The 27,888-nt window shown below is 40.1% G+C and overlaps 1 protein-coding gene across 2 annotated transcripts in view; it reads left to right on the top strand.

Annotated features, from left to right (window-relative positions):
- STAC (SH3 and cysteine rich domain) overlaps positions 1-27,888 on the top strand; it is a 164,889-nt gene that overhangs the window by 55,834 nt on the left and 81,167 nt on the right. For both annotated transcript variants that reach the window (XM_025376325.1, XM_025376326.1), the window contains exon 2: positions 5,875-6,151. In XM_025376325.1, the coding sequence (XP_025232110.1) occupies positions 5,875-6,151 (277 nt within the window). The remainder of the gene's footprint in view (positions 1-5,874; positions 6,152-27,888) is intronic.

The raw sequence follows: 27,888 nt of genomic DNA on the forward strand, positions 1-27,888 counted from the left end.
CTGTTCAAAACCATCACCCTTAGGATAAATTCCAAAGCCCTTGCCATGACCTACAAGATCCAGCAAGAAGCTAGAAGCTAGCCTTGGCATCTGCTCTTTCTCTCCCCCATCGTTCTTATCCAGACGCACCGAGCTCCCAGTGCTTTTCAAATACCATGCCCTTGCTCTCTTGTTGGGGCCTCAGCTCTAGGTTTTTCCACTGCCCACAATGCTCTTCTCCAGCATCGCTCAAACACTCACTTCATGTCTCTGTTCCACTGTCACCGGTCAGAGAAGCCTTCCTTGTCACCTTCTAATGCCCAGCTCTGGCCTTATTTCCCTTCGAACCTCCTCTCCCTGTTCAAATTTATATTATTTACCACTTTGATTATCTACTTATAGTCTATCTCCACCCACTAGATCTTAAAACCTTAAAATGAAGGTTTTAATCCTGTTTTTTTACTGCCGTAGCCCCCAAATCAAGGTCTATGCCTAGCTCGGAGCAGTACCCATGATACACATTCATAAAATTATTATTATTAATATTATTATTACTATTATATAGATGGAGTTTCACTCTTGTTGCCTAGGCTGGAGTGCAATGGCACAATCTTGGCTCACCACAACCTCCGCCTCCCGGGTTCAAGCAGTTCTCCTGCCTCGGCCTCCCGAATAGCTGGGATTACAGGCATGCACTACCACGCCTGGCTAATTTTGTATTTTTAGTAGAGACAGGGTTTCTCCATGTTGGTCAGACTGGTCTCGAACTCCTGACCTCAGGTGATGCGCCCGCTTCAGCCTCCCAAAGTGCTGGGATTGCAGGTGTGAACCACCACACCCGGCCTGAATGAATTATTGAATGAATGATCTCCTACCCATAAGGTTGCTAGAATGATTACATGAAGTAAATGATATAGAGTAGTTTCAAGCACATGGTAAGGTTCTGAAGAATATCTGTTTCTTTTATCATTATTATTATAAATAAAATGGAGCTGGGCCATGGCAGTGGTACATGGAAGCTGATCACTGTGTGACATCTGTGATGATCAGGGTTTGCTTCTATTTCTGCATTTCATATGTTCTCTTCCGGCCTCTGCTCTTTTGGGATAATTAGAGAAAGCACGTTCCTTTAAGCTCATGTCTAGGGCTTAATTTAACTTGTAGATTTTCTTTTAAGATTCCCACTTGAATAAGTCACATTGACTTCCAAAACAGATTCTCCAGCTCTAGAGGCAGGCAAGGTCCAATGGTTTGATACAATTTCCACGCCACATCCCCCAGAGCAAGAAAAATGTGGCAGGTCTCCTGGCATCATACTTGAACATCATACATCAACTTCCAGGGAACACAGAACACCACACTGCGTATGACAAAGCGTTTGAAAGGAGAAGTAAAGCACGTGAGCACAGGAGGGAGACAAGACTGGATATGTGTAAGCATCCTCCCTGTCACTTTCCTTGTCCTGCCAGCAGAGGCCATGCAGTGACATTTGATGCTTTCCTTTGATAAACAGGGCATGCTCTTTTATCATTTTTTTAGAAATTTGAAATATATAAAATGAAAGAAATAGTTCCCCAAAAAGCAGATTTGCTTTCCTGCTCCACATCCTCACTGATGGCCAGAAGTAGTATCATCTCCCTGGAGGTGGGGGGTGACTCTCCTCCACTGCTCCATCCCTCCTCTAAAGATTCAGCAGCAGTGGAAAGAGCATGGGGATGGGGACTAGAGGAAGGCAGATTCAATCTGAACCCTGGTCTTGATTCACAGAAGCTGTGTGACCTTAGGCAAGTTGCTTAACCACCCTCAGCTTCCATTTCTCCAGGGGTAAAATCGCATCATCACCAAATGGTTGGAAGGATTAAGATAGGTTGCCTGGCAAAGCACTTAGCTCAGCTCCGTATTCCCAGCTCCTTGCTTCCCCCTTTTGCCCCCCATCATCCACCATCCACTTATATCCTGTGGCGTTCTCAGAGGGCTCTCCCACACATTATCCTCTGTGACTCTCATGTCAGGGTGGGTGTTATTCTGATTTTGAGACATGAGTAGTCAATTTATTGAATCATCTGAACTCAGTAGGGAGCAAACAGAAAATGATTTTTATTTTTCTATGTGATGTTGTCTACTTTGATAAACCTCTCCCTGGGTTGCATATCCCATGACAAAACCTTGGCAGATTCCTTACCTTCCTGTTCAGTTTAATGTATTAAATGCTCTTCTAAAATAAAACTTCAGTCTTACCTCCTGTGTAAGCCTCCCTTCCTCCAGCATCAGTCCAGCATCAGCCTGAAGGACTTGAAGTGAAGAGGGTCTGCACTGCTCCTTTGCAGCATCCAGGTCCTCACATCAATGTGGCTCAATCTCAATGAATGATTCTCTCATAGGCCTCCTCACTTAGCTTTTTTCAGAGATGGAGTGTCCTCTTCAAAATCAATGCTATGCTTCCAAGGACTCAGGACTCACTGCCCTGTATCCATCAGGATACACTAGCTTATGCCTCAACAATAAGCAACTCCACAATAACTCAGGGACACCTCCCTCTTCCTCCTTCTTTGGTAGCTCTGACTCCTCTGTTAGTCTGAGCTGTAGGGCAGAGGGAAAGGGAAAAAAGTCTTAGCTGGTCCAGTGTTTCTGACCTTTCTGCAGGTTGTTACAGCTTCTCTGGCTAGCCTCTTCTAGCTGATCATGCCCTATTAGCAGCCCTAGTGGGGCTTTTCAGAGGGCTTTGCAGGGCCTCTCTTTTGTATGGCTCCCTGAAGTGGAGAGCTGGCTTCACACAACCACACCTGACCTCAGGAGGGCAAAGAAATACAATCCCACTACATGCATGAGGGTGGAGAGAACAGCATTGTACCGGTTATCTATTGTTGTGTACACACTATAGATACCCAATTTAATGACCTAGAACACCAGTCATCTTTTTAGTTGAAGAGTGTGTGCGTTGACAATTTGACAAGGACTCAGCTGGATAGTGCTTCTGGTCTCATCTAGACTCCCTTATTCCTGCAGGACAGCAGGGTGGCTCTGCTTCTGGACTCTATCCTAAAGTGGCAGGGAATTGACTGGACCATGTGTCTCATAATCCTTCAGGCTTCATTGGGCAGTTTGGTAGGTATCTAGAGGGTGGACAGAAGTATGCAAGGCCTCTTAAGGCCTGGGCTTGGAACTGCCTTAAAATTGCTTCTGCTACCTTCTATTGGTCAAATTTCAGAAACCAACAAGATTCAAGGAGTGGGAAACTAGACTCCACTTTTGATAGATTGAGATGCAAATTCACATTGCAAAGTGCATGGATAAGAGAAAGGGGAGAGAACTGCAGGCTTTTTGTAGTCTACCCCAAACACTAATGACCACCATATCTTCCTGGACTTCTGAAGTGGAACTTAGGGGGTTAAGACAGAGGTGGTTGGGCTTGGCAAGGCCATGTAAACTTGTCTGATATATTGTGTCGGGGGAGTCTGACCAACTTATGGAGACCCTCATTAGACAAGAGTACTGAGCACCATTTATTTTTCTCTTTTTAAATTACTTTTATGATTTTATTTTTAATGACATAAAATAATTGTACCTATTTATGGAGTACATAGTGATTTTGCAATGCATATAAAGTATAGTGATCACATCAGGGTAATTAGCATATCCATAACATCAAATATTTATCATTTTTTTATGTTGGGAACATTCAGAAGTATCCTCCTTCTAACTATTTGAAACTATATAATATATTATTGTTAACTATAGTTATCCTACAGTGCTGTAGAGCACTAGAACTTATTCCTCCTATCTAGCTGTCATTTTTTTATATAAAAAATCTTTCCCTATCCTCCTTTCGCCCTGCCCTTCCCAGTCTCTAGTATCCTCTGTTCTACTTTTAACTTCTATGAGATCAACTTTTTTTAGCTTCCACATGTGAGTGAGAACAGGTAGCATTTAACTTTCTTTTCCTGGCTTATTTTATTTAACATAATGTCCTCCTGTTCCATCTATGTCATCCACAAATGACAGAGTTTCATTCTTTTTTATGGCTGAATAGTATTTCATCATGTACATGTACCATATTTCCTTTATCCATTCATTGTGTTGTTGGACCAATAGATTGACTCCATATCTTGGCTCTTGTGAATAGTGCTACAATTAACATGGTGGGGGGCAGATGTCTCCTCAGTGTAATGATTCCCTTTCATTTAGACAAATTCCCAGCAGTGGGATTGCTGAATCACATGGTAGTTCCATTTGTAGCTTTTTGAGGAACCCCCATACTGTTCTTCATAGAGGTTGCACTAGTTTGCATTCCCACAAACAGTGTCTATGAGTTCCCTTTTCTCTGCATTTGTCATTTTTGTCTTTTTGATAATAGCCATTGTAACTGGGGTGAGGTGATGCTTCACTGTGGTGTTGATTTGCATTTCCCTGATGATTAGTGATGTTGAACTTTTTAAATATATTTGTCAGCCATTTGTATGTCTTCTTTTGAGAAACGTCTGTTCAGATCATTTTCTCATTTTAAAATTGGATTGTTTGGAGGGTTTTTTTTTTTTTTTTGCCATTGAGAGGCTTAAGTTTCTTGTATATTCTAGATATTAATCTCCTGTCTGATGCATATTGTGCAAATGCTTTTTCCCATTCTATAGGTTGTCTCTTCACTCTGTGTCAGTGGGGATTGTGCCGTGCACACAGCACATCTCACCCCCGCAGCCTGGGTCTGCATGATCCATTGATCGTAAGAGAGACTGGTCCATCATTGCATTGCAGCTCCAGAAACTAAAACAATCACTTTCTTTCAAGACCAAGAGTTTATGGAGCAAAAGTGCTGACAGCTTCTTCCAGTTTCCTTTGCTGTGTAGAAGCTTTTTGGTTTGATATCTGAGCATCTTTTTTCTGAAGCTTTGGGCCATACATGTTTATTCCAGGCAACAGAAAGAACTCCCATGGATATTCAATTACAAAAAGAAACCACCTTAAAGGTGAAGTGACCTGTTGCTGGGTGAAAAGAAAAACTATGTACTAAGGACTAGTGATGAGAAAGCAGAGTAAACAGGAGAGACTTTTAGAAGGCCACTGTGGGGATGGACAGAGCAAGGTGCACCATGGTACAAGCTGTCATCAGGGTGCAGCATCCTCCAGTTCCTGGATCCAGAATAGAGGGGTAGATTAAACTCAAACCCAGAGCTGCCAGAATCTTGTGCTTTTCCAAACCTGTTTTGGTGCCTTTTCATAAGCCCCAGAGGCAAAGGAGAAATAGTCTAGTTTGTCATGGCCAAAGCAAGAGGGAGGGCAGCAGGAAGAGCAGAGAAAGTCAAAGGGATAATACAATATATCCTATGTCCTACACACACACACAGGTTACTTATCCATATGCTTCAGAACCAAGCAGACTTGAGAGTTCCTGGTTTGTGCTCTGTGGATAGTTTAGCGAGATCGATTTTGAGTCAGACAATAGACTCTGCTGCTTTGCTGTGTGCAGACAGGTGGCTGCTAAGTGATCATAAGAGAGAAAGGCCAGCTTTACACATGTAGCCTTTGAGTCCATGAGTATGTATACTTAATATTTCCAATGATTCAAATTCAAAAGGCAAATTATGTCAAAACTCAATGTGGTGGGACACTTTGACAGCACACTGGTAGGACTTTAAGGAGACAGGCGGGGAGGAGCAGGGGCAGAAGCAAGGGCAAAATGGGACCTCTTTCTGCTCATCTGGCTTAGTGGCAGGGGCAGGGGAAATTCCCTCTTTACTAGGCACTGCCATCACCCCACCCACACAGGGACATTTATGAGCCTGCTCAAGGCTGAGGGTGTCCGTGGGGACTGTGCAGCACACACAGCAGACCTTACCCCCAGAGCCTCGGTCTGCTTGATCCATTGATCGTAAGAGAGACTGTTCTGTCATTGCATTGCAGCTCCAGAAACTAAAACGATCACTTTCTTTCAAGACCAAGAGTTTACGGAGCAAAAGTGCTGACAACTTCTTCCAGCGAACCAACAGTGAAGACACGAAACTGCAAGCACACATGGTGGCTGAGATCAGCCCCAGCTCCAGCCCACTCCCTGCTCCAGGAAGCCTGACGTCCACACCCGCCAGGGCTGGCCTGCATCCAGGTGGCAAGGCTCATGCCTTTCAGGATTACATCTTCAAGAAGCCCACTTTCTGTGATGTCTGCAACCACATGATAGTGGGTAAGGCCTTCTCCCACCCCTTTCTCCAGATCCCAGCAGCCCAGAAAGCTGAGTGAGAGTGGTGTGCCACGGGGCCAGGTACCTACGGACAGATGCTAGGCCTCAGAGATTTACATGCGGGAAGATCGTTCAGGAGTGCTTTGGGGAACAGTGTTTGTGAGAAGGTAAGGGAAGCAGCACTGGGTAGTGGGAGAAGTTGGGTTATGATACAGTTGTAATCAGGACTTCAGCTGATCCCCTGGAGATCCCTAAAGCCCTTTAGCATGTTCTTGCATTGAAGCCAGAGGTCTGGGTCTTTGAACACCTGCATCAGCCCGTCACTGCATATAGGCAACGAGTGAGACTTGGAATCCTTGTTGCTTCCCAAGAAAACGCCAATATCTGTCATATGTGTATGGTCATATCAGTGACATCCAATATGGCCTGGAAGTCAGGGTTCTGCAGTTCTCCTCACCCTTTACCAAGGCTCAGTTAAGGGGTAGGATATTCAAAATGGTAGGTAATATTAATCCTTCTTACAATCGCACACAAGGCTTGTTCTCATTTTCAGAAAACCTTTATGTACTCATGTTCTTATTTTCTAGTCACTCTGACTCATTTTCTCCTTTTAAATGGCGACACTTAGGAACAGTGCTTGTATCAGTCAAAGATTTCCACCAGAAAGTTGCCTAAAAGCCACCCTAGAAAGTAGTTTTAAAGTGCTGAAAAGTTTAGAAGTTCTTTAAAAATGGCCATGTTTTACCCTCACTCAGGCATCTTCAAATCAGCTGAGGTTTGGCTGATCCAGACTCAGCTTTGTTATTGCATCTTCTCTCTTCTCTTTATCTCCTGCCCTCTCCTTGAACTAGTGGGCTAGCCACATCATGCACTTCTCACGGCGAGGACAATTGGGAGCATGCAAAGCCTCTTAAGGCCGTGGGCCGGAGGTGGCACACTGTGACTTCTACTGGCATTTCATTAGCTGAATTAAGTTATGTGGCCAAACCCATAGTCAAGGCAGAGGCAACCCCCTAGCCCCCACCTGCTGTCTCTAGTAGCAAGTACTGCAAGCCACCTGGCAAAGGGCTTGGATACAGGGAGGGGTGGAGAATGGGCTCAGTATCTCATCTACCATTTAGGATGCTCTCTGGATTACTGATCTTGTTTTGTTTGGTAGAGTCTGCTAAGTCTTGGAGCTCCCACCCTTCCACTTCACATCTCCATATGGACTTAATGCCTAGCATCTGACTGTCAGCTTGGGGCTGCTGGGCCGGGGGTGGTGGGAGGGTCTCATCATGTCTCACGCTTACAGTACTTAGACACTTCGGCCTCTAACTTAGTTTCTGTGCCTGCCTGGCTTCTGAATCTGTGTCACTTTCAATTTCCACACAAATTTCCAGTGGGCCTTTTCAAGGCAGTGTTATTCATAAATAACCCTTAAATAGGTGACGATGAGCCTCTATTTTAGATCTCACTGTGATGAGTGTGAAAAGACAGAGGATGTGTTTTTAAAAACGAGTAACGGAAATGAGTTCACCTCTGAGGAATGTCATAGTCGTTACCCTAAAGAGGATTCTAGGTACACCTCAAGTACAACAACAATTTTGAAAGCCCCTATTTTGAACATCACTAAAAAAAAGTCCTATGCTGAAGAGAATGGCACTGCACTTTTCTCTCGTCAGAAATAAATTTACATTGCAGCTGTCATTTTATCTTTATAAGGAAAGAAAAAAGAATCAACAAGTCTCACTGCTCTTTTCATGGACAGAAACAAAATAAACCAATATTAGGCTCCCTTCAGGAAAGAACAAAGGGGCTTAGCAAGGGGATATGGAGCAGAAGGAAAAGGGGGAGAAGGAAAAGGCAGAAGGAAGGAGGTGAGAAGAGGAAGAGAAATGAAGATAAGCAGGGGCTGGTATATGCTGTAACTTCCTAAAACAATACATAGAGTGTTTTAATTATCTGATAATGGAGCACAATTGATCTGCCTCTCTCTCTTTCTTGACCCTTCAGATATAGCTTTCTGTCTCCACATGGATTACCTAAAGATTTGTTTCCTTCAAGCCACAGGTTATCCTCATATTCTAGATTTTAGGGAAAGACCACCTGCTGTTATCACCTTAGAATGACATCTCAGAAAAGATATTAAAGTTGTTTGTTTTTTCCTTTCAACTGGGAACCAAAGGTTGTATAATGATAGCCAAGAAGAATCAAACCTCATCTGCGCTTTTTCCAACTGACAGATACTTCTTTAAAAATAAAATGAACCTGACATCCTTCATGTACACTCACAGTTCAGTTTACAAGGACTCACATTTGTGCCTTCCTGACAGCTGTGCCTTGAAGATGGAAAGTCCTCACCTTTGCCATAAGATCCCTAATCAATAAAAGTAGACCAAGACCCCAGCCTCATTCACTGCCCATCCATTTCTAATTTCCTTAGCTTCTTATTGCCAGCTAGGCCTTTGCCCTTGAACTTGACACCTGAAATTGCTATTTACCAGGTTCTCAGACTTGTTGTGTTTAGCAGGCACCGTGGCATGCCCTCCAGCTAACCTAACCTTGCCTTCAACACATTGATACCCTTTATGATCACCTCTTTAGCTATCCTTTCCCTGAAACTTTGGTCACATAAGCAAGCCAAAGATGATCAACCCAGCTTTTCACGAAGACATGAAATAGGCAGTTAGGTGTGTCTGTCAGCCTCAACGCTGAATGCCCGTGCCTTTGAGTCACTGGGACTCAATACTGAGTCTTAGTCTAAGAGAATTCTGAGCTGTCTCTTGTACTTGGCTAGAGGAACACACTTCTACCAAGCAGATCCACTCTTAGGCCTTGACAATGATGGTTAGGGGTGGGAGAACTCAGCTTCACTGTGTATCACCTAAATGTATTCCATTTATGGCATTCTATCTTACATTGAATTAACTGTCTACAATGACTCATTTCAGGAAAGCATTAAATCTGTGTGATAATCTGCATCTCATTGAAATTTCAAAGACTTCGACAAGTCAACATGTACTATTAATATAACTAACTCAATGCATGGGTCTACTTCATCAAATAAGGAGATGTTTCTGAGGGACTCCATTCTGTTTATTGCCAGATATCTTGTTTTGAAAACTATTTTTAAATTAACTAAATGTTTTTAATTCAAATTCACTTAGAAGACATAGCATATTAAACGGAGTCATATTTTCTAAACAGATATTTCGAAAAATGTATTTCATTGCCTAAAATTTCAAGTTTCTTTATACAGTTGCTGCACAAAGAATCATTCACTTTCATAACTAGCATCCATTGAGGGAAATAATAATGGTAATGGCTTAGGAAAGCATCCCTAGAAGCAGGGCCTGAGATGGGGCCTCTTACGAAAGAGATTTGTTGTGGGGAGTGCGCTCAGCAGAAGGAGAGTCAAAGAAGCAGGAGAGGCGGGGGGAGTAGCTAAGCAAGGGTGTGGTCTCACCTGGAATCTGCTTCAGACTAATTCCACCGAGTGGTCCCACCTTCAGACAAAGGACTAGGCTTTGTACATTTCTGTCCCTCAGTCACTAGCCATGCCTGCCCCCAGGAAGTAGTGAGAGTGCGGCATTCCAGGCAAGGAGCATCCCACTTGGCCAAGGACAGCCCCCTGGAAAGAAAAAGGGGGGCATCTGTGAGTCATTGGCTGCCAACACTCACAGCACTAGAATGGGAAATAAGATCAGGACAAGGCTCCACTATATCTATAAACATACTTTGATGCTACAAGATGAAGCATAATCCACTAGGAACAAATTTAAAATGCAGATGAACCTTGCAATTGCTGTACCTAAAACATTATATTGCCATTATAATGAATAATATAACATGAGAAAATACTACGTTACACTGAGTCCCAGGCCTTCCTGCTGTGCTGTTATTTGACAATTAAGTTGTTTTCTGACCTATTCTGACCTCATCCCATTGCTCGACAAAGCCACAAGCCATTAACCAAACCTTGAATGGAAAAAATATATATGTATACACACCACACCCACACACACACACACATACACACACACATATACATACAGACATTGAACTAAAAAGACAAATCAATGTTTGCTCATCAATGAAGTTGTCTCTTGGCAAGAAAGGCCAAACAAAGATCAAGGGAAATATTAAAAAATAAATGTCAACTCTGTGAATTCTTAGAATGGAATTGCATCTCTAAGGTTCTGTCCATCACTTAATTGAAGTTGTTTTAGGAGCTGTACAGTTTGTAAATAATAAAATACAAATTATCTCTAAAACTTTTATTTTTAATGTTTCACATAGATACTCTCCTTTGAGCCATAGTATGTTTCCATATTAAAATGCAGCACCCAGAACTCAGTGGTTTGTCCAATGCAATTATTAATCTTGGGTGTCCAGAACTTAGCTGCTTCTTTACTACTAGAGGACAAAAACTGCGGTGTAATGTCTGGTCCAACAGATGCAAATAGTTCATTTCTCTCTTTGCACGTTCGGCCCACTTGAGAGAATTCTACTGATTGTGGTCAGAGATTTTTTTTTTTTTTTTTTTTTTTGAGATGGATTCTTGCTCTGTCACCCAGGCTGGAGTGCAATGGCACGATCTCAGCTCACCGCAACCTCCATCTCCTAGGTTCAAGCAATTCTCCTGCCTCAGCCTCCCAAGTAACTGGGATTACAGGCAGGTGCCACTGTCCCCAGCTAATTTTTGTATTTGTAGTAGAGATGGGGTTTCGCATGTTGGCCAGGCTGGTCTTGAACTCCTGACCTCAAGTGATCTGCCCACCTCGGCCTCCCAAAGTGCTTGAATTACAGGCATGAGCCACTGCACCCAGCCTGGTCACGGAATTTTAAGTGAAAATAAGTAAAGCTGGAACATAGTCATGCTAAGGAGATGGTGACCCAGCAGATAAGGAATGTTTGCAAGAGGTGGCAATGTTTGGCCTGGAAAAGACTTTGAAAACTATTATCTTAAAATAGTTGAAAAGATCTCATCTGGAAGAACGTTTAAACTCACTTGGAGCCCCAAGTGCAAAATGACAGATGATACTGTGAGGCAGAGTTCAAGACACTAAAAAGAGCAGTTTCTTAAAGCAGTTTCAGAAGTAGCCTCCACTGGGCACAGTGGCTTGCACCTGTAATCTCAGCTACTGGGAAAGGTAAAATAAGAGGATAGCTTGAGGCTAGGGGCTTAAGACTAGCCTGGGCAAAACAGTGAACTCCCCCACTTCCGACCCAGTCTCTAAAAAAATAAAATTAAAATGAATAAAATTAAATAGAATAAAGTTAGCCAGTCATAGTAGCACACACCTGTAGTCTCAGCTACTCAGGAGGCTAAGGAAGAAGGATCACTTGAGCCCAGGAGTTTGAGGCTACGATGAGCTATGATCACACCACTGTACTCCATCCAGCCTGAGTAACAGAGTGAGACTTCATCTCTTAAAAAAAAGAAAGAAAGAAAGGCCCGGCGCGGTGGCTCAAGCCTGTAATCCCAGCACTTTGGGAGGCCGAGACGGACGGATCACGAGGTCAGGAAATCAAGACCTTCCTGGCTAACACGGTGAAACCCCGTCTCTACTAAAAAATACAAAAAACTAGCCGGGCGAGGTGGCGGCGCCTGTAGTCCCAGTTACTCGGGAGGCTGGGGCAGGAGAATGGCGTGAACCCGGGAGGCGGAGCTTGCAGTGAGCCGAGATTGCGCCACTGCACTCCAGCCTGGGCGACAGAGCGAGACTCCGTCTCAAAAAAAAAAAAAAAAGAAAAAGAAAGAAAGAAAGGATATTGATGCAGGCTCTGTGGATTTTGGATTTAAGGAGAGGATAAACTATGTGCTTGGCAAATGCTGTCTGGTGTACCCCCTTTGGATATTCACAGCACACATTAGCATTTTGAAATCCTGCCATCCTGAAAACAATCCAGGTGTTCTCAGTGGAGAACGGAGGCAGTGGGGCAAATGGATTGTAACTAAGGAGTTCTCTAGCAACAGCTACTTTTCTGTAATTCCATTTGGCTGCTATTGAACACAGTTTGGCATGTATCTCTTTAATATACATAATTCAGAGAGAATTTCTAACTCTCGCAAGGGCAGATTCATTAAAGAGTTGTTAAGACTTCAATATAGGGTCCATCCAGTGTTCTCACAGAGATTATTAAGTATAAATGGCACACATGGATATATGGCTTGTACACAGCACCTTTCAGCTAAAAAAAAGCACAACATACTTTTAAGTTAGCGTCTGCTATTATTTTTCTGAAATTTTATGCCTGCTGCCAAGTACTGTGTATTTTAAGAAATCGCTCATTGAAAATTACTTAAATGAAACACTAAACCACAATCCTTCCAGCAAAGATTGAGCAAAAATTGATGCTGGTAGACTTCAAGGAGGACATATCCTAGAGTCTCACACAGAAATGGAAGTGATACTCGTTAGGGGATACTGTTGTGCTCTGGAGCATTGCATGTCATCTTAAAAAATCCTTGAGCTGCCATCGAAAGAGAAGACAGGACAAGAGGAAGTGAGGAGGTCTGCTCTTGTGATCGTATTTCCCACTGCTCTCCCACAAATATTCACGTATCCATGGAAGGTCCTAATACTATTCTCTGGGCCCATTTTTAGTTCCCCAGCATTTGGCTCTTCCTACTGAAACACCTGAATGTCCTTTCTTCCTACTCTCTCTCTCCATCAATCCAGTCCTACATCTATCAAGACCCAATTAAAATGCTTTATCCAATTCCATGGTGATCACTTACTTTCTCTGAATTTCCATGTTATTGACAGTGTAGACTTTGGTAAGCGCCTCGAAGATACAGCCAGCTGTAATTTATGTGCCTATTCCCATTGCAGCTATACAGCATACACCTGGCGCACAGTGAGTATTTTTAAAACAGTTGTTAGTAAATGGGGAAAAAACAGTTTGCCTTCAAATAAAAACAACAGCAATGGAAGCAAATTTAAACAAAAATAGAACAACATGGAAAAATTTTCTGATTTTTCTAAAAGTCACTCCCAAGTATATCAAGGCTCCAGCCTGCCCAAAAGGCAGCCTGACACAGAGACCCTCTTCCCTCATCTGTCATCTTTCTCTTCATTTCTCCTTTGTGTTGCATATTTTAATGCAAAGATACTTGGTGCATGAAGGTCATAACAGGGATATCTTCACTGTGAATTATATCCATACCCAAATAAAATGGTATCCTATCCAGAGTCTCGCTCTGTCGCTCAGGCTGGAGTGCCTCGGTGCAATCTTGGCTCACTGCAACCTCCGCCTCCCAGGTTCAAGCGATTCTGGCTTGTGTTTCCTTCCTTCCTGCCTCAGCCTCCTGAGCAGCTGGGATTACAGGTGCCTGCACCATGGCTGGCTAACTTTTGTATTTTTAGTAGAGATGGGGTTTCACTATGTTGACCAGGCTGGTTTTGAGCTCCTGAACTCAGGTGATCCACCTACCTTGGCCTCCCAAAGTTCTGGGATTACAGGTGTGAACCACTGCACCCGGTCAGTGGCATCCCATCCCATTTAAAGCTTCTGTCATTAATTCCACTTTAATAATAATATTTCCACCTTAGTTTTTTTTTATGTTTGCTTGATCTTTATCTACATTTACACTCAACCTCTTTTGTCGTGTTCTCTAAGTGCTTCTTTTGAAAATAAACATAATTTGTTTTTAGATTTCTTTTTTGCCCAACCTGAATTTTTATTCACAAACAGAAGAAGATTTGCATTTCTCGTCATGAGTGAAATATTTGGCTTTCCCTCTGTCTTATGATTTACATGCTTTCTAGCTTGTGTTTCCTTCCATTTTGTGTATGTGTACAGTATTTCACATGTGGTTTCTATGTTCTTTCTTTTTAATAGCTACTCATCTGTTGGCAGATATATAATATGTTCTACTAATAATTACCTCTGGGATTTTCAAACACATTATTTATTCTACATTTCTCAAATTATTAAAAAGTAAAAATAAATATAGTATTTTGTTCCTCTGTGATTCCAGACAAATTTACCAAACTTTTCATCTCAACTCCCACCTCCCTAGCAACAGTATTTCTACTTCCTGTTTTTGCAAATTAATCCAGATTTTAAAAATCAATCCAGGTTTTTATTATTTCAGTGTTTTATAATTCATACTTTTGATTGAGAATAAATCTTAAGATATATACAAATTTTATAACAAGATTTATACATCTTGTTAGATATTTCTAGCTTTAACCGGTTTCAATACTCACCACCATTCTATTCTATTACTACATAACTTCCCAGTTCTTTTTCTTCTTTTCTTTCCTTTTCATTGGTACGTAATCATTATACCTATTTAGGAGTTATGTGTGTTATTTTGATGCATGCATGCGGTGTTTAATGATCAAATCAGGATATTTAAGTTATCCATCACTTCAAACATTCATCATTTCTTTGTGTTGGGAACATTTCAAATCTTCTCTTCTAGCTATACTTAACTTCCCTTCTCTTAAGCTCTTATTTTTGTTTTGTTTCTCAGTTGCTCAAAGTTTATTTTCAGTAATATTTTTTCAAGAAGAAAATGTGAGTAGCAAATACATAAGGGAGTAAGTTGCCATGGATTCCCCTAGTTTAGCTAATGAGTCTCTTGCAGGTGGGGGCAGATTGGTGAGCAGAGGTCAACTCAGGGCTTTCTGGTGGCTTTACGCAGATCTGCTCTTTAGCATTGTTCCCCTGTCTGCTTTGCTCTCACTGAAGTTACTAGCACATTCTTGCCTTTTATATTAGTCTATAAAACCTAAAGACTCGGGCACTGCTGCTTTATGTTAGCAATTAAATCAGCTGCAGTATCAGGTCTGTCCTTCACTGCCTCTACGAAGGATTTGGATTGTGAAATTTTTTTTTTGCTTCCCTATACCCACACATCATTTCAGCATATTTTTAAAATTTCTTCTTTAGATTCCTTTATCATACTATCCGATTCTCTTGTATTTTATTGCCAACCAAAAGCAGATGCTGTTTATAATTGCCTTTTGTTTAACACAGTATAACTTTTCAAGGCATATCTTTCCTTATGGCATTGTCTAAAGGGGTAAAGGAGACAGATTGTGTAATACAGTCACATAAACTGGCACATGGCAAATGTGACAACATAAATTCCAGAGGGCAGACACCATGATGTGCTGTGTTCTCTGGAGTGTCCTTAGTACTAAGCCCAGCATCTAATAGTTGGCCAACATGAATTTGTTGAGTGAGTGAATGAGTGTTCAACCAGCAAGAAATATTATCATCAGAAATACAGTTATGATCATTTTTATGATACATAAAGCAAAATGCTGAGAATTAAGAAGGTAGAATTGCAGTTAACTCCAATAATCATTTATCCATCACACATGGACTAAGCACCAACTGTGTGAGGGGCCCTATACTGATATCTGGGAACACCAATTCATAAATTCAAGTGAGAGACTGAGAGGTAACAAAGGAAAGGGGATAGACATTACCTAGAAAGTGGCAGAAAGGAGGAGCCCCTGCCACTATAAGCCAAAGGCCTGTGGGGCCTCCTTCCATGACTGACTCTTCAGTTATAGGTGGACAAGGTGGGCTCAACAAGCCTCCTGGTGCTCTCCCTGGCCTTCCAAGGCCATCCCACCCAGACCTCTATCCAGGTGGTCAAACTGGAATGTCCTAAAGCCAAATTGCTAATGGGAGGATGTCTGAACTCTGTTTTGGGTACCAGTTTGTGGAAGTTGGGAAGCCAAAGGAACTGTTAGATTCTAGTTCATTTCAATGACTTTGGTCATAATACTGCTACATATTTCTCTAAGTCTGTTTTTCTATATACGCTAATCTTAGAAAGACATGGACACTATCTCCCCTCTCCACCCCATCCTTAAACATCTCATGACTATTAAGAATGAGAAAGGGACTAAGTGGCAAGAGAACGTCTTCATATGCATACAACTTTCCAGAAAATAAAAATTTGCCAAGTTGTCAGACACTGCCTCTATCTTATCAGTGTAAGAAAAAAAATACAGACCTTCCTTCCTGTAAACTGTTTATTTTACTATTAATAGTAACTAACTGAAGTCTTAAATGATCAAATTCAGGGAGGGGGGAATATTTTTTAAGTCAGCCAAAGGAAAGAGGCCGTCTCTCTCAAATTACAGCCCACAATGTTTGCAAGTGCTTTGGTGATTTCTCGAACCACTGTGTAGAGATGATCTTTCAGGACAGTAATGTTTTTCCTGCCCCTAACAAGAGACTTGTGTTTTAGGAGCCTTTTCAGATCATACCTTAGCAGAAAGAAATGGTACACAGGAACATATTTTCAGTGTCTAAATAATAGACCAGAAAAGGGAGAATGTCTGATCATTTAAGGTGGTCTTTTGTTATATTTTTAGTCATTCCCTAGAGGTCACCAAATTGATACTATTCAGTAATATCACAGCACATATATTCTGAATATATATTTTCATGTTCTTCTGAGACCAGTTGTGTTTCACGTATTTTATCTCTGCTCCATCCAGGAAGAAATAAAAGTATTGCCCAGGTCAGAAGGAAAGGAGGAGAAATTATCTGAGGTGGAGTTTGAGTGAAGCTTGGGGTGGAGAGAAAGTAGACACAGCAATGAATCCTGGATGCACTTAAGAGTTTTCTTTACTTGAAGCTGCAAAGCCTTTTCCCGCCTGTGATATTGCTGATTCCGGCCTTCCTGCCTTCCTGCCTAAAGTTCAGACCAAGCCATGACAAAGTTGAGAGGCTGCCTGCCTTTTGACTCATTCTTACTTCTGTGTGTAAAGGCTAGGAATCCACAGGAATAGGACATCTGCAGCTATAAACACAAAGAAGAGGGAGGCCAGTTGGAAAATGTGCATCCTGCACTATCATTCAGCTGCCGTAACAGGGAATGCTCCACTGACCTACTTTAGAATGGTCCTCTTGGTTGTGCAGCCACAGTGGATACCACATCGTAAAATGACAGAACTGGGCCGGTAGTATAAAATAGGGCAGTCCTTTGTATATGTCTGGGAAACAGGCAGGGGTGTGTGTGTGTGTGTGTGTGTGTGTGTGTCTACACTGTGACCCAATTATTAAGGATAGAGTGAAGAGAAATATATGGCTAAATCCTGTTAAAGTGTTTTCTCCGTAGCTTATCAAACGCTGTCTGATTGTTCAATCACAGAAACAAAGCAGGTATCATTCTATCACATGTTACGCATACCTTGGGAAGAAAATGCAGAAGCGTATGGCAACCCTGCAGTCCCTGCCTCAACAACGTTACGATAAATAAACATAGGAAGGCCCATACATACAATGTACACGCATGAGCATAACACTCCTGCCTCCAGTCAGGGATGGTTCTGTTGTCATAGCAAGATTGTGGTTTAAAGGGCTCGTATCCACTTCAGCCTGTACCAGATCCTTTGCAATCTAAGATCCAGACACCATCCCCCCATTTCCAGTGTCATAAAGAGAAGTGCCAAGAATCACATATAATTAAAACTGATGAAGGACGATGAACGAACCTGACTCTGTTGACCTGAAAGAACTATATCACTGTGCCTGAGATTATCCTAATATTTATGTTTGTAAGGATATTTCAAGGAATACCTTCTGAGTATCTATTTTCTTATTTTAAAAGACAGAAAAAAGACACCTATCTAATAGGTGTGTTGTCAAGTTTAAATGAGCCAGTACTCAAATGCAGTCATGCTCAGTTATTAGTAACTTTCAAGGCACTTTCCTTCTTCCCTGTCTTACTGCCTTGCTTCCTGCTGTATAGGGACCTTGCGAAGCTGCTGCAGGCCTCCCTGCTCTCCGGAGGTCTAGTCTATTACATCGACTGCCAAAAGTTTGCTGCCCACATGCCTTCTTGATGCCAAAATGCTTAAATACATCTACAGTGAGACAAAGCGTCTCCTCCCTCAATAAAACTTGCCACTTCGCTGGTGTTCTCTCTCCTCTGAGGGCAGATGGCACCTCATCCTCAGCTACCTGGCCCCTTTATCGAGAAATCCCTTCCATGACCACAGTGTCAGTGCTACTTTTGTGGCTTCTCTCTCATCGGCACCCACTTCTTTTCCCCACAGCTCCCACCCTGGTTCAGGCTTTAGTGCATTTCATATGAATTCTTTCAAGAACTTCCTAAATTATGTCATTTCCCTCTCTCTCCATCTCCTCATCCACTTAACACACTGCCGCCATATCTCTTCTGGAAGCAAACCGGCATCACATTACTGCTTTTCTCAAGAATGCTTGCACTACCTCATTGCCCGAAGAATCATGGTCATGCTGCCTAGTTTGACTTGCTCAAACCTCCAGTAACTAACAAAGGTGAAGTAAGAACTTTGTCTCACTGGATTCATAGAAAGTAAAACTTTGTTCAGTACCCCTAACGGTCATCAACAGTGCCACAGGTGATCATCAGCAAGTGGATCATCACAAACAAACAAATTCAAAATATAGACCAGCAAGAGACAGGAGAGAGGCAGGATCGTGCCAAGGAGTCAGAGGGTTGGTGGATCGAGTGATCTTGGACAACTGATTTACCTTCTCTCAATGTAAGTGTCTTTAAAATGAGTTAGAAATAACAATACCTACATCATAGAATTTACTGACAACTAAATTGATACATGTGAAAGCACTTTGTGGACTAGAAGACTTAAAACCTGTTCACTATTATTAAAGCTATCTTTATGTGTGAAAAGCAGGTTGATATTAACCATATATCAAATTCCTAGGAAAGCAGTCTGGAAATAGGGAAAGGGGGTTGAGCATGAATTGGCCAGTCCATTCTTTAGAGACCTGAAGATCAATACAAATTATTCAGCCTTGAGCTAGAAGAGCAATTCTGAAGGAAGCACATGAAATTGTGAACACTGCAGACTTCAGAAAAGAGGAGAAGAAGACAGCGTAGCAGATATTATTAATACTGGGGTCAGGGATATCAAGTTCAGATGTTTCCCAGATGGTCGTGAGAAAATGGTCATCCAGGAGGATACCTCCTCCCAAAACTTTAAGCAAAACACACGAAAGAGAAGAAAAGTCTACCAGCCATGGTATTAGGATGTGAACCAGTGACCCAGAGGGCAAAGGCTGTGGACTCCAACCACAAGGCCCTCAGCCAACCTAACTCTAATTGCTATTTTTAAAGCCAAGTGCGGGTGAGGGGAGGGGGAAGTAGAGAGAGTTTTTCCACTAGTAGTCAGGAACCAAAATAGGAAAGATCAACAGAGGCATTTATAAACAATGAATGCCAGTAGTTTTTTTAAAGCTAAGACAGGGTTGGAAAAGATGTATTAGAGCAAGGAGTGGGGAACATAGGCAGGGAAAGATGGCCTTGGGGTCTTCGCATTTTTAAAGGATCCTTTCTGCTTGCTTGATGGCATTTCAGAAGTCACTATAATATAGTGAATTACTATATTATTGAATTTCCTGGAAAACTTGGAAACTATTTTGTTCAACTGAACTTGGAGTAGGGGAGAGATGGAATGGGTTATTTTTCACTGAGGCCCCATACTAGAGTTCAGCTGTACTAGAGAATGTGCTCCCTTTCTTCCCCTTAAATAGAAAATTTTGTAACTATTGAGAGATATCTAAAGTTTAGGGGCAGTTTAAGTTGTAATGCTCTAACTCCAAATATCAAGCTCTTTCTAAAACACACACTGAGAAGACAGTGACAAGTAATCTAGGTCTCCCATTGGGATGATGAGAAAGAGGTCATTTGTAAGCCCTGGTTCGAGCCATGTCTGCTTAACTTCCCAGCGTGGTGTGACAAGAAGACTATAAGACCATGAGGCTGGAGATTAGTATTTTAATTCCAGCTCTGCGTGAAGGAACAGTATGGTATCTACCAAATCACTTTGCTTTTCTGAGCCTTAGTTTCTTTATCGGTAAAATGAGAGGGTTGGCTAGATCTGGGAGGGCAAACCGACTTCCAGACTAATTGATTGAAAGTGCCTCACCAAAGAAGCTTCTAAAGCTGCACCTCAATTTAGAGAAAAAAATGGTGATGGATTAGTGATGTTTGCCACGTACCCCAAATGAAGGACTTCAATACATGTGTATTCGCTTTTCCTAGGCTGCTGATCTATAAGACAAGACATCTCCGAAATTTAGTGAGTATCTAAGTCACCCAGAAGTCTTATTAGAATACACATTCTGATTTAGTGGACCCGGTTGGGCCTTGAGCATCTGCATTCCTAACAGGGTCTCAGGTAATGCTGGTGATGCTAGTCCAGGAACTACACTTTTAGTTGCAAGGCTTTAACATATCTTCCTGGCAAAATTCTCTGAAACTAAAACTCAGGAAGTAACTGAAGAGTTATGTGAAAGGCGTTAGGTACTGGGGAGAGAAAAAGGAAGTACAAAAATAGTTGAGAAAAGAGCTAATTTTATTTTTTAATAATATCTTTACTTTGTTTCTTGCATATATATTCATCTTATTCTTTCTTTCCCCACAGATGCTTAATATATACAGATTATCCTGGTAAATAATTGGGGATACACATAAAAAAACCTGAACCAAAGCATATACAAAGTACTAGGGAAAGCCACATGTAGAAACAATAGTTCTACCTCAGGAGGAAGAGGTCAATGAAAGTTCCATAAAGAACGTAGTATTTGAGTTGGGTATCGAAGGATGAATAGGAGTTAATGACTCTCTACCAAACTATCTACAGTTCTTAGCAGCAATATCCTGTTGTGTACAAAGAACCAAAACATCTTATATTTTCTTTAAAATAAAAGCATAACAGAATCAATTTTTAATTTTCCAGAAGCTAATACATAGTCTACAGATTGCTGTAGCTTAACCATTGTCTCTCTTTTGATGAACTCCTCATTTAGGAGGCACCATATCCAAAAGGAAAATCAAATGGTTTCATGATGTGGTTTCGGTCAGAAATGGTATTTTAAAAGAGTTCTGGACCAGTTTATTCTTTTATTCCTATTTCCAAATTAAAATAGATCAAAGAACTGGTATCTTGATACAACCAGAAAATTCTAGCTAGAAGGTTTCAGGTAATCCTAGTTGATGAAAGAGGGGGAGAATAAATAAGTAAAGGACACCAGCCAGAAATGCAATGTCAGGTATGCATTAAGTCAGACCTGCTTTAGGATTCTAGCTCTATCACTTACTAACTAGTTAATCTAGTAACATTGTTTAAACTCTCTGATCCTCAATTTTCCATCTGTTAAGTGAGGAATAATAGTTACCTTCAAAGAACCATGTTAGAGAAAGTGTATGCCATCTCCACTTCTTGGCAACCCTGGGCACAGTCCTATGTCAAGTGGCCTTGGTATTGATTATCTCTCAGTTTCAACCCTTCAGGAATAAAGATGAATAGTTCTTCTAGGCAAAGGAAGGAAGAGGGAATGTGTAATCAGGATACCTGGGTTCAGATCTCATCTCTGCACCATTCTTGCCCTATAGCCTTAGACCAAGCGCTTGCCTCCCCAAGCCAGGTTCCTCAGCTATTTAAAAATAAAATAAAATAGCTGAAAATAACTATTGCTCTACATTGGTGGTTTTCAACTGGAGCAATTTGCCTCACACTTTAGCAAATAAAAAGATACAACACCCAGTTAAATTTGAAATTCAGATAAACAACAAATTTTTTTAATAGGTCACTGGCAATATTTGGGATATACATGTCCCATGCAATATTTGGGAAACACTAACACAAAAAAAATTTATTATATGAAATTAAAATCTAATCAAGCTTTCTGTTTTTTATCTGGCAACCCTACCCCCAAGGGACATTTGGCAATGTCTGGAGATGGTTGTTACAACTGTGGGAGAAGGGATGCTGCTGGCATTAGTGGGTAGAGGCCAGGGATGCTGCTAAGTATGCACAGGGCAGGCCTGCACATATACACAGAACAAAGAATTGTCAGGCCTCAATGTCAGTAGCGCAGAGGCTGGAAAACCTTGGCCAGAAAATGTGGATTAAAAAACATGCTTTGAAGTCTATAATGAAAGCCAACTAATATGGTTAAAAGTCCATACTACCCAAAGCGATTTACAGATTCAATGCAATCCTATCAAAATTTTCAAATGTCTTTCTCATAGATGTATAAAACACAATTCTAAAATTCGTGTGAAACCACAAAAAAACCTGAATAGCCAATTCTTCAAAAATAATATTTCCTTTTGAAAATGTGTAGTGTTTTATTTCTTAATATAAGAAAATATGCTCATTATGGAAAATGAGGAAATACAAGTAAGCAAAAACAAAAACAAAAGGAATTATAATTCCACAATTCAGATAGCCATATTATTAACATCTTGGTGTGTGCCCTGCTACACTTTTTCACATGTATGTATATGCATATTTTGAATGAGTTTTCTAAATATTTTTGTTTTTACCCTAATTTTGACACTTTAACATTATATTGTGAACGTTAATTAAAACATTAGTTAAAAATTATCTCAGTGGCCAAAATATTTTGTTTATGGATGTACCACATTTTCATTAACTAATAACCTATTTTGTGATATTTTGTTGTTTTTCATTTTTTAGTATATGCCAAGCTGAAGTAAGCATCTTTGTAGTAAGATATTTGCAGATATGCTTAATTAATGTGTAAGACCCGGTTCTAATATTAAAATTGCTGCATCAAAAAATAATGCCCATGTTTAAAGCTTTTGATGCATGTCCCCAAATTAATCTGACAACTGTGGTACCATTTTCCTCTTCCAGCACAGCGTGTGAGAGTGACCATTAGCCTGCATCCCATCAATGATGCTAACTTTTAGGGTTTTTTTCAATCTTGCAAATTTGATGGGGAAAAAAACAGATAGCTTGCTATTCTCATTTCTAGTTATTTGATTACTAATTAAGTATATGATTTATTAGATGCTTAACTTTCCATTTTATTTCTTTTTTAAGTTGTCAGTTTATGTCCTCGAACAATATATTTTTGGCTTATTTATCCTTTTCTGTTAATTTGTAAGAACTGCTTATAAATCCTATAGAATGCTGTATAATATCCTTAATTATGTAAAGCAGTAACTTTCCTAATTTATCCGCCTTTCAGTTTTGTACTAATGATTTCATTTTTATGTGGCAAAATGTACCAATCTTTTGGTATATTGCTTTCTCTCATAAAATGATGCTTAGAAAGGATTTCTCTACCCAAAAATGAATAACCTAGGACTTATGTTTTCTCCAACTAATTTAGTAGTTTAAACTTTTGTTTAAATTTTTCAACCCATCCAAATTTTATTTTAGAATTAAGTATCTGGTGTTTTCCCAAAAAAATTAGCCAGGTTAACTCACCAATCTTTGCTGAATAATTCCTCCTTCCACTGCTGATTTGAAAAGTCACTTTTATCAAAAACTAAATTCTTAAAGATACTTAGGCTCTCAATTCGCTTTATTGGTTATTTTATTAGTTCCAGTAGCTCTCTAGTTTAAGTACTATTGTGGTTTACAACAAATTCTTTTTCAAAAATGTTTTGATATTCTCATGCATGTAATTTTCAATATAAATTTTAGAATCATTTTACAAAATCCCCCACCCAAATCCCATTGATATTTCAACTGGAATTCTGGTAAATCTGCAGAACCACTTGAAGAAAATTGGCATCCCTTCAAGAAATGTTTTTCTTATTTAATAAGCATGCTGAGTATTATTAATATCTGACATCTTTGCATTTTTTCAAACTTAACTAAGAATTCATTCAGCAAATACTTATGGAGTATCTCCTCTTGTGCTAAGCCCTGCTCTAAGCACTTGGGATGCATCAATGAACAAACCAGACAAAGATCTTTGCTCTCAAATTGTTGACATTTTAATTGGGGAGACGATGGATGGATGACGGATGAATGGATGGATAAAGATGAAAAGATAGGTAAGAAGGTGATTGACAATAGGTAGATAGATAATTTTCTAAGGTGATAAAGGATATGGAAAGAAGGAAAATGTAAAACAAACAGGAAGAGAAAGATCAAAAGTGCAGAGGCAGGGGCAGGTTGCAGTATCACATGAGGTGGTCAGAATGAGAGTCATCAAGAAGATAATATGAGTAAATTTTGCAGAAAATGAAGGAACTCCTGGGAAGAAGCATTCCAAGTGAATGAAACAGCTAGAGCAAACTTCAAAGCAGAGCATACTTGGTGTCTTTAAGTAACAGCCAGAGGCCAGTGTGGGGCTAAAACAGAGCGAATAAGGAGCACAGAGTAAAGGAGCAGAGAGATCTTGTGCAACTCTGTAAGCCATTGCAAGGACGTTGGCTTTTATTCTGTAGAGTAATTACAGGACATGGATCTAACTATACTTGCAAAGTATTGGTGTTTCTGCTATGAGAAAAATAGACTTTGATGGCATGGGGGCGAGGATTGACACAAGCAGAATGGTTAGGAGGCTATTACAGTAATTCAGATAAGAGATCAAGGTACAGCAGGAAGAATAGAGATGGTGTCAGATTGTTCATATATTCTGAATGACCCTAACTGGATTGATATTCTACATGTTGGCTGTATGGGAAAAATAGGAGATGGGGATGCTTCCAAGGTTTCTGGCCTAAGCAACTTGAAAAATGAAGTTGCCATCAACTTAGACAGGGAAACTGTCTACTATAAGTTTTGGAGTATGTGAGGTTGTATAGATTCTGGAGTATGCGTTGGGGGAAAATTCAGTGTTAGTCAGGTTAAAATGGAAATGTTTATTTGACACCCAAGCCAAAAGAAAAAAATGTCAAGTAGTCAGGTGTATCAGTAGGTCTGGAGTTTGAGAGTCTTGTCTAGATTAGAGTTTTAATTTTGAAATCATCATCATATACATAGTATTTAAAGGCATGAGACCTTTTGATATGAGCCACAGAGTAAGTATAGACAGAGAAGAGGACCAGTGACTGAGCCCTGGAGCCCTCTCATGTGAAAAAGTTGGATAGAAGAGGAGGAACTAGCAAAGGGACTGGGAAGGAGTGACCAGTGTAGTAGGTGTAAGCCAAGAAAGTGTGTTGTCTTCGAAGCCAAAAAGGAAAATAGGTTGAGGAGAGAATGATCAGCCTTGTCAAATGCTTTTGATGGCTCAATTATGGGAAGGACTTTGACTGTGACACTTAGCCAAATGGATCATGGTGTCTGGTAACCTTGATGAGAGCAATTTTTGTGGATGGTGAGGAAGAGCTTCTAACGTTTCTGCATTACATATCATAGAAATTTATTTCACATGTGTATTCTTTATTATATTAGGGAAGTGCCCTTCTGTCCCATATTTAGTCATAGCTTAAGTCAGAATGAGAAGTCTATTTATGTGATTGATAGATTGACAACTATTTCTCATAATAAGCGATCTTTGCATTCCTGGGAAAAAAAAAACCTGACAAGATCTTGTGACTCTTCTTTCTGTACAAGGTGGACTTTGTTTTGCTAACATTTGATTTAAAATTTTTATACTTATAAGTAAGATTGATCTGTAGTTTCCCTTCTTTGCTTTGAGAAATTTTGGTTTCGTTTTTAGTGCAACTTATAAATTTAATTGAGAAGCTTTTTTGTTATATTGTACAACTTAATAGAAGGGAATTCTCTCAATGATTTGATAAAAAGCTATTCCTACAATTGTGTAGACAAGGCATCTTTTGGCAGGGGTTCCTGAAATAATTTTTCTTTCAATTTCATCCTCGGTCATTAGGCTATTAAAGTCTTCTCTCTGTCTTCCTTACACTTTTGATGGAATATATTGGAGCCAGGCTTTGAATCCAGGAATGTGTGGCTCTAAAATCAATCTAAAATCTTGAAACACAAGAAGCATACATCTGTGTCTATATCAAAATATCTCATTTTATTTTATTTTATTTTTTAATTTATTTTTTATTTCAATAGATTTTTGGGGAACAGGTGACTTTGGTTACATAATAAATTCTCTACTGAGATTTTGGTGTACCTATCACTCGAGCAGTGTACACTGTACCAGTGTACCATCCTTTATCCCTCACCCCCGCAACCCTTTTCCCCCAAGTCCCCAAAGTTCAATGTATCTTTCTTATTTCTTTGCCTTTTCAAAGCTTAGCTCTCACATGTTAGTGAGAACACATGATGTTTGGTTTTCCAATCCTGAGTTATTTCACTTAGAACAACAGTCTCCAATTCCATCCAGGTTGCTACGAATGGCGTTATTTGTTCCTTTTAATAGTTGAGCAGTATTCCATGGTGTGTATATATATGTGTGCGTATATATATACACACACACACATTTTCTTTATCCACTTCTTGATTGATGGGCATTTGGGCTGGTTCTATATTTTTGCAGTTGTGAATTGTGCTGCTGTAAATATTCATGTGCACGTATCTTTTTCATATCATGACTTTTCCTCTGGGTAAATAGCCAGTAGTAGGATGCTGAATCAAACAGTACATCTACTTTTAGTTCTTTATAGAGTCTCCACACTGTTTTCCATAGTGGTTGTACTCATTTACATTCCCACCAACAGTGTAAAAGTGTTCCCTTTTCACCACATCCATACCAACATCTATTTATTTTTATTATTTTTTTATTATGGCCATTCTTGCAGGAGTGAGTTGATATCACATTGTGGTTTTGATTTGCATTTCCCTGATAATTAGTGATGTTGAGCATTTTTTCATATGCTTGTCGGCCATTTCTCTATCTTCTTTAGAGAGTTGTCTATTCATGTCCTTAACCCACTTTTTGATGAGATTTTTTTTTTTCTTGCTGATTTGTTTTAATTCCTTGTAGATTCTGGATATTAGTTCTTTGTCAGAGGTATACATTGTGAAGATTTTCTTCCATTCTGCTGATTATTTTTTTTGCTGTGAAGAAGCTTTTTAGTTTAATTAAGTCCTATCTATGTATCCTTGTTTTTGCTGCATTTACTTTTGACTTCTTGGTCAAGAAGTCTTTGCTTAAGCCAAAATCTAGAAGGGTTTTTCCAATGTTATCTTCTAGGTTATTGTATTAGTCTGGGTTCTTTTAGAGGGACAGAACTAATAGTACTAAAGGGAAGTTTATTAAGTATTAACTTACATGATCACAAGGTCCTTGTCTGTAAGCTGAGGAGCAAGGAGAGCCAGTTTGAGTCCCAAAACTGAAGAACGTGGAGTGCTATGTTTGAGGGCAGGAAGCATCCAGCATGGGAGAAAGATGTAGGCTGGGAGGCTAGGCCCATCTCTCCTTTTCACATTTTTCTGCCTGGTTTATATTCACTGGAAGCTGACTAGATTGTACCCACCAGATTAAGGGTGGATCTGCCTTCCCCAACCCAGTGATTCAAATGTTAATCTCTTTTGGCAACACCCACACAGACACACCCAGGATTAATACTTTGTATCCCTCCAGCCAATCAAGTTGACACTCACCCTCAGTATTAACCATCACAAATATTTATGGTTTCAGGTCTTAGATTTAAATATTTGATCCACGTTAAGTTGATTTTTCTATAAGATGAGAGATGAGGATCCAATTTCATTCTTCTACATGTGGCTTACCGATTATCCCAGTACCATTTGTTGAATAGGATGTCCTTTCTCCACTGTATGGTTTTTTGTTTTTGTTTTTTTTTCTGTTTGTTTGTTTGTTTTGCTTTGTCACAGAGATCAACTGGCTGTAAGTATTTGGCTTTATTTCTGGGTTCTATATTCTGTTTCATTGGTCTATGTGCCTATTTTTATACCAGCACCATGCTATTTTGGTGACCATGGCTTTATAGTATAGTTTGAAGTTGGGTAATGTGATGCCTCCAGATTTGTTCTTTTTGCTTAGTCTTGCTTTGGCTACATGGGCTCTTTTTTGGTTTCATATGAATTCTAGGATTGTTTTCTCTAGTTCTGTGAAGAATG

This window comes from Theropithecus gelada, chromosome 2 (genome assembly GCF_003255815.1).
Source record: "Theropithecus gelada isolate Dixy chromosome 2, Tgel_1.0, whole genome shotgun sequence".
Lineage (NCBI taxonomy): Eukaryota > Metazoa > Chordata > Mammalia > Primates > Cercopithecidae > Theropithecus > Theropithecus gelada.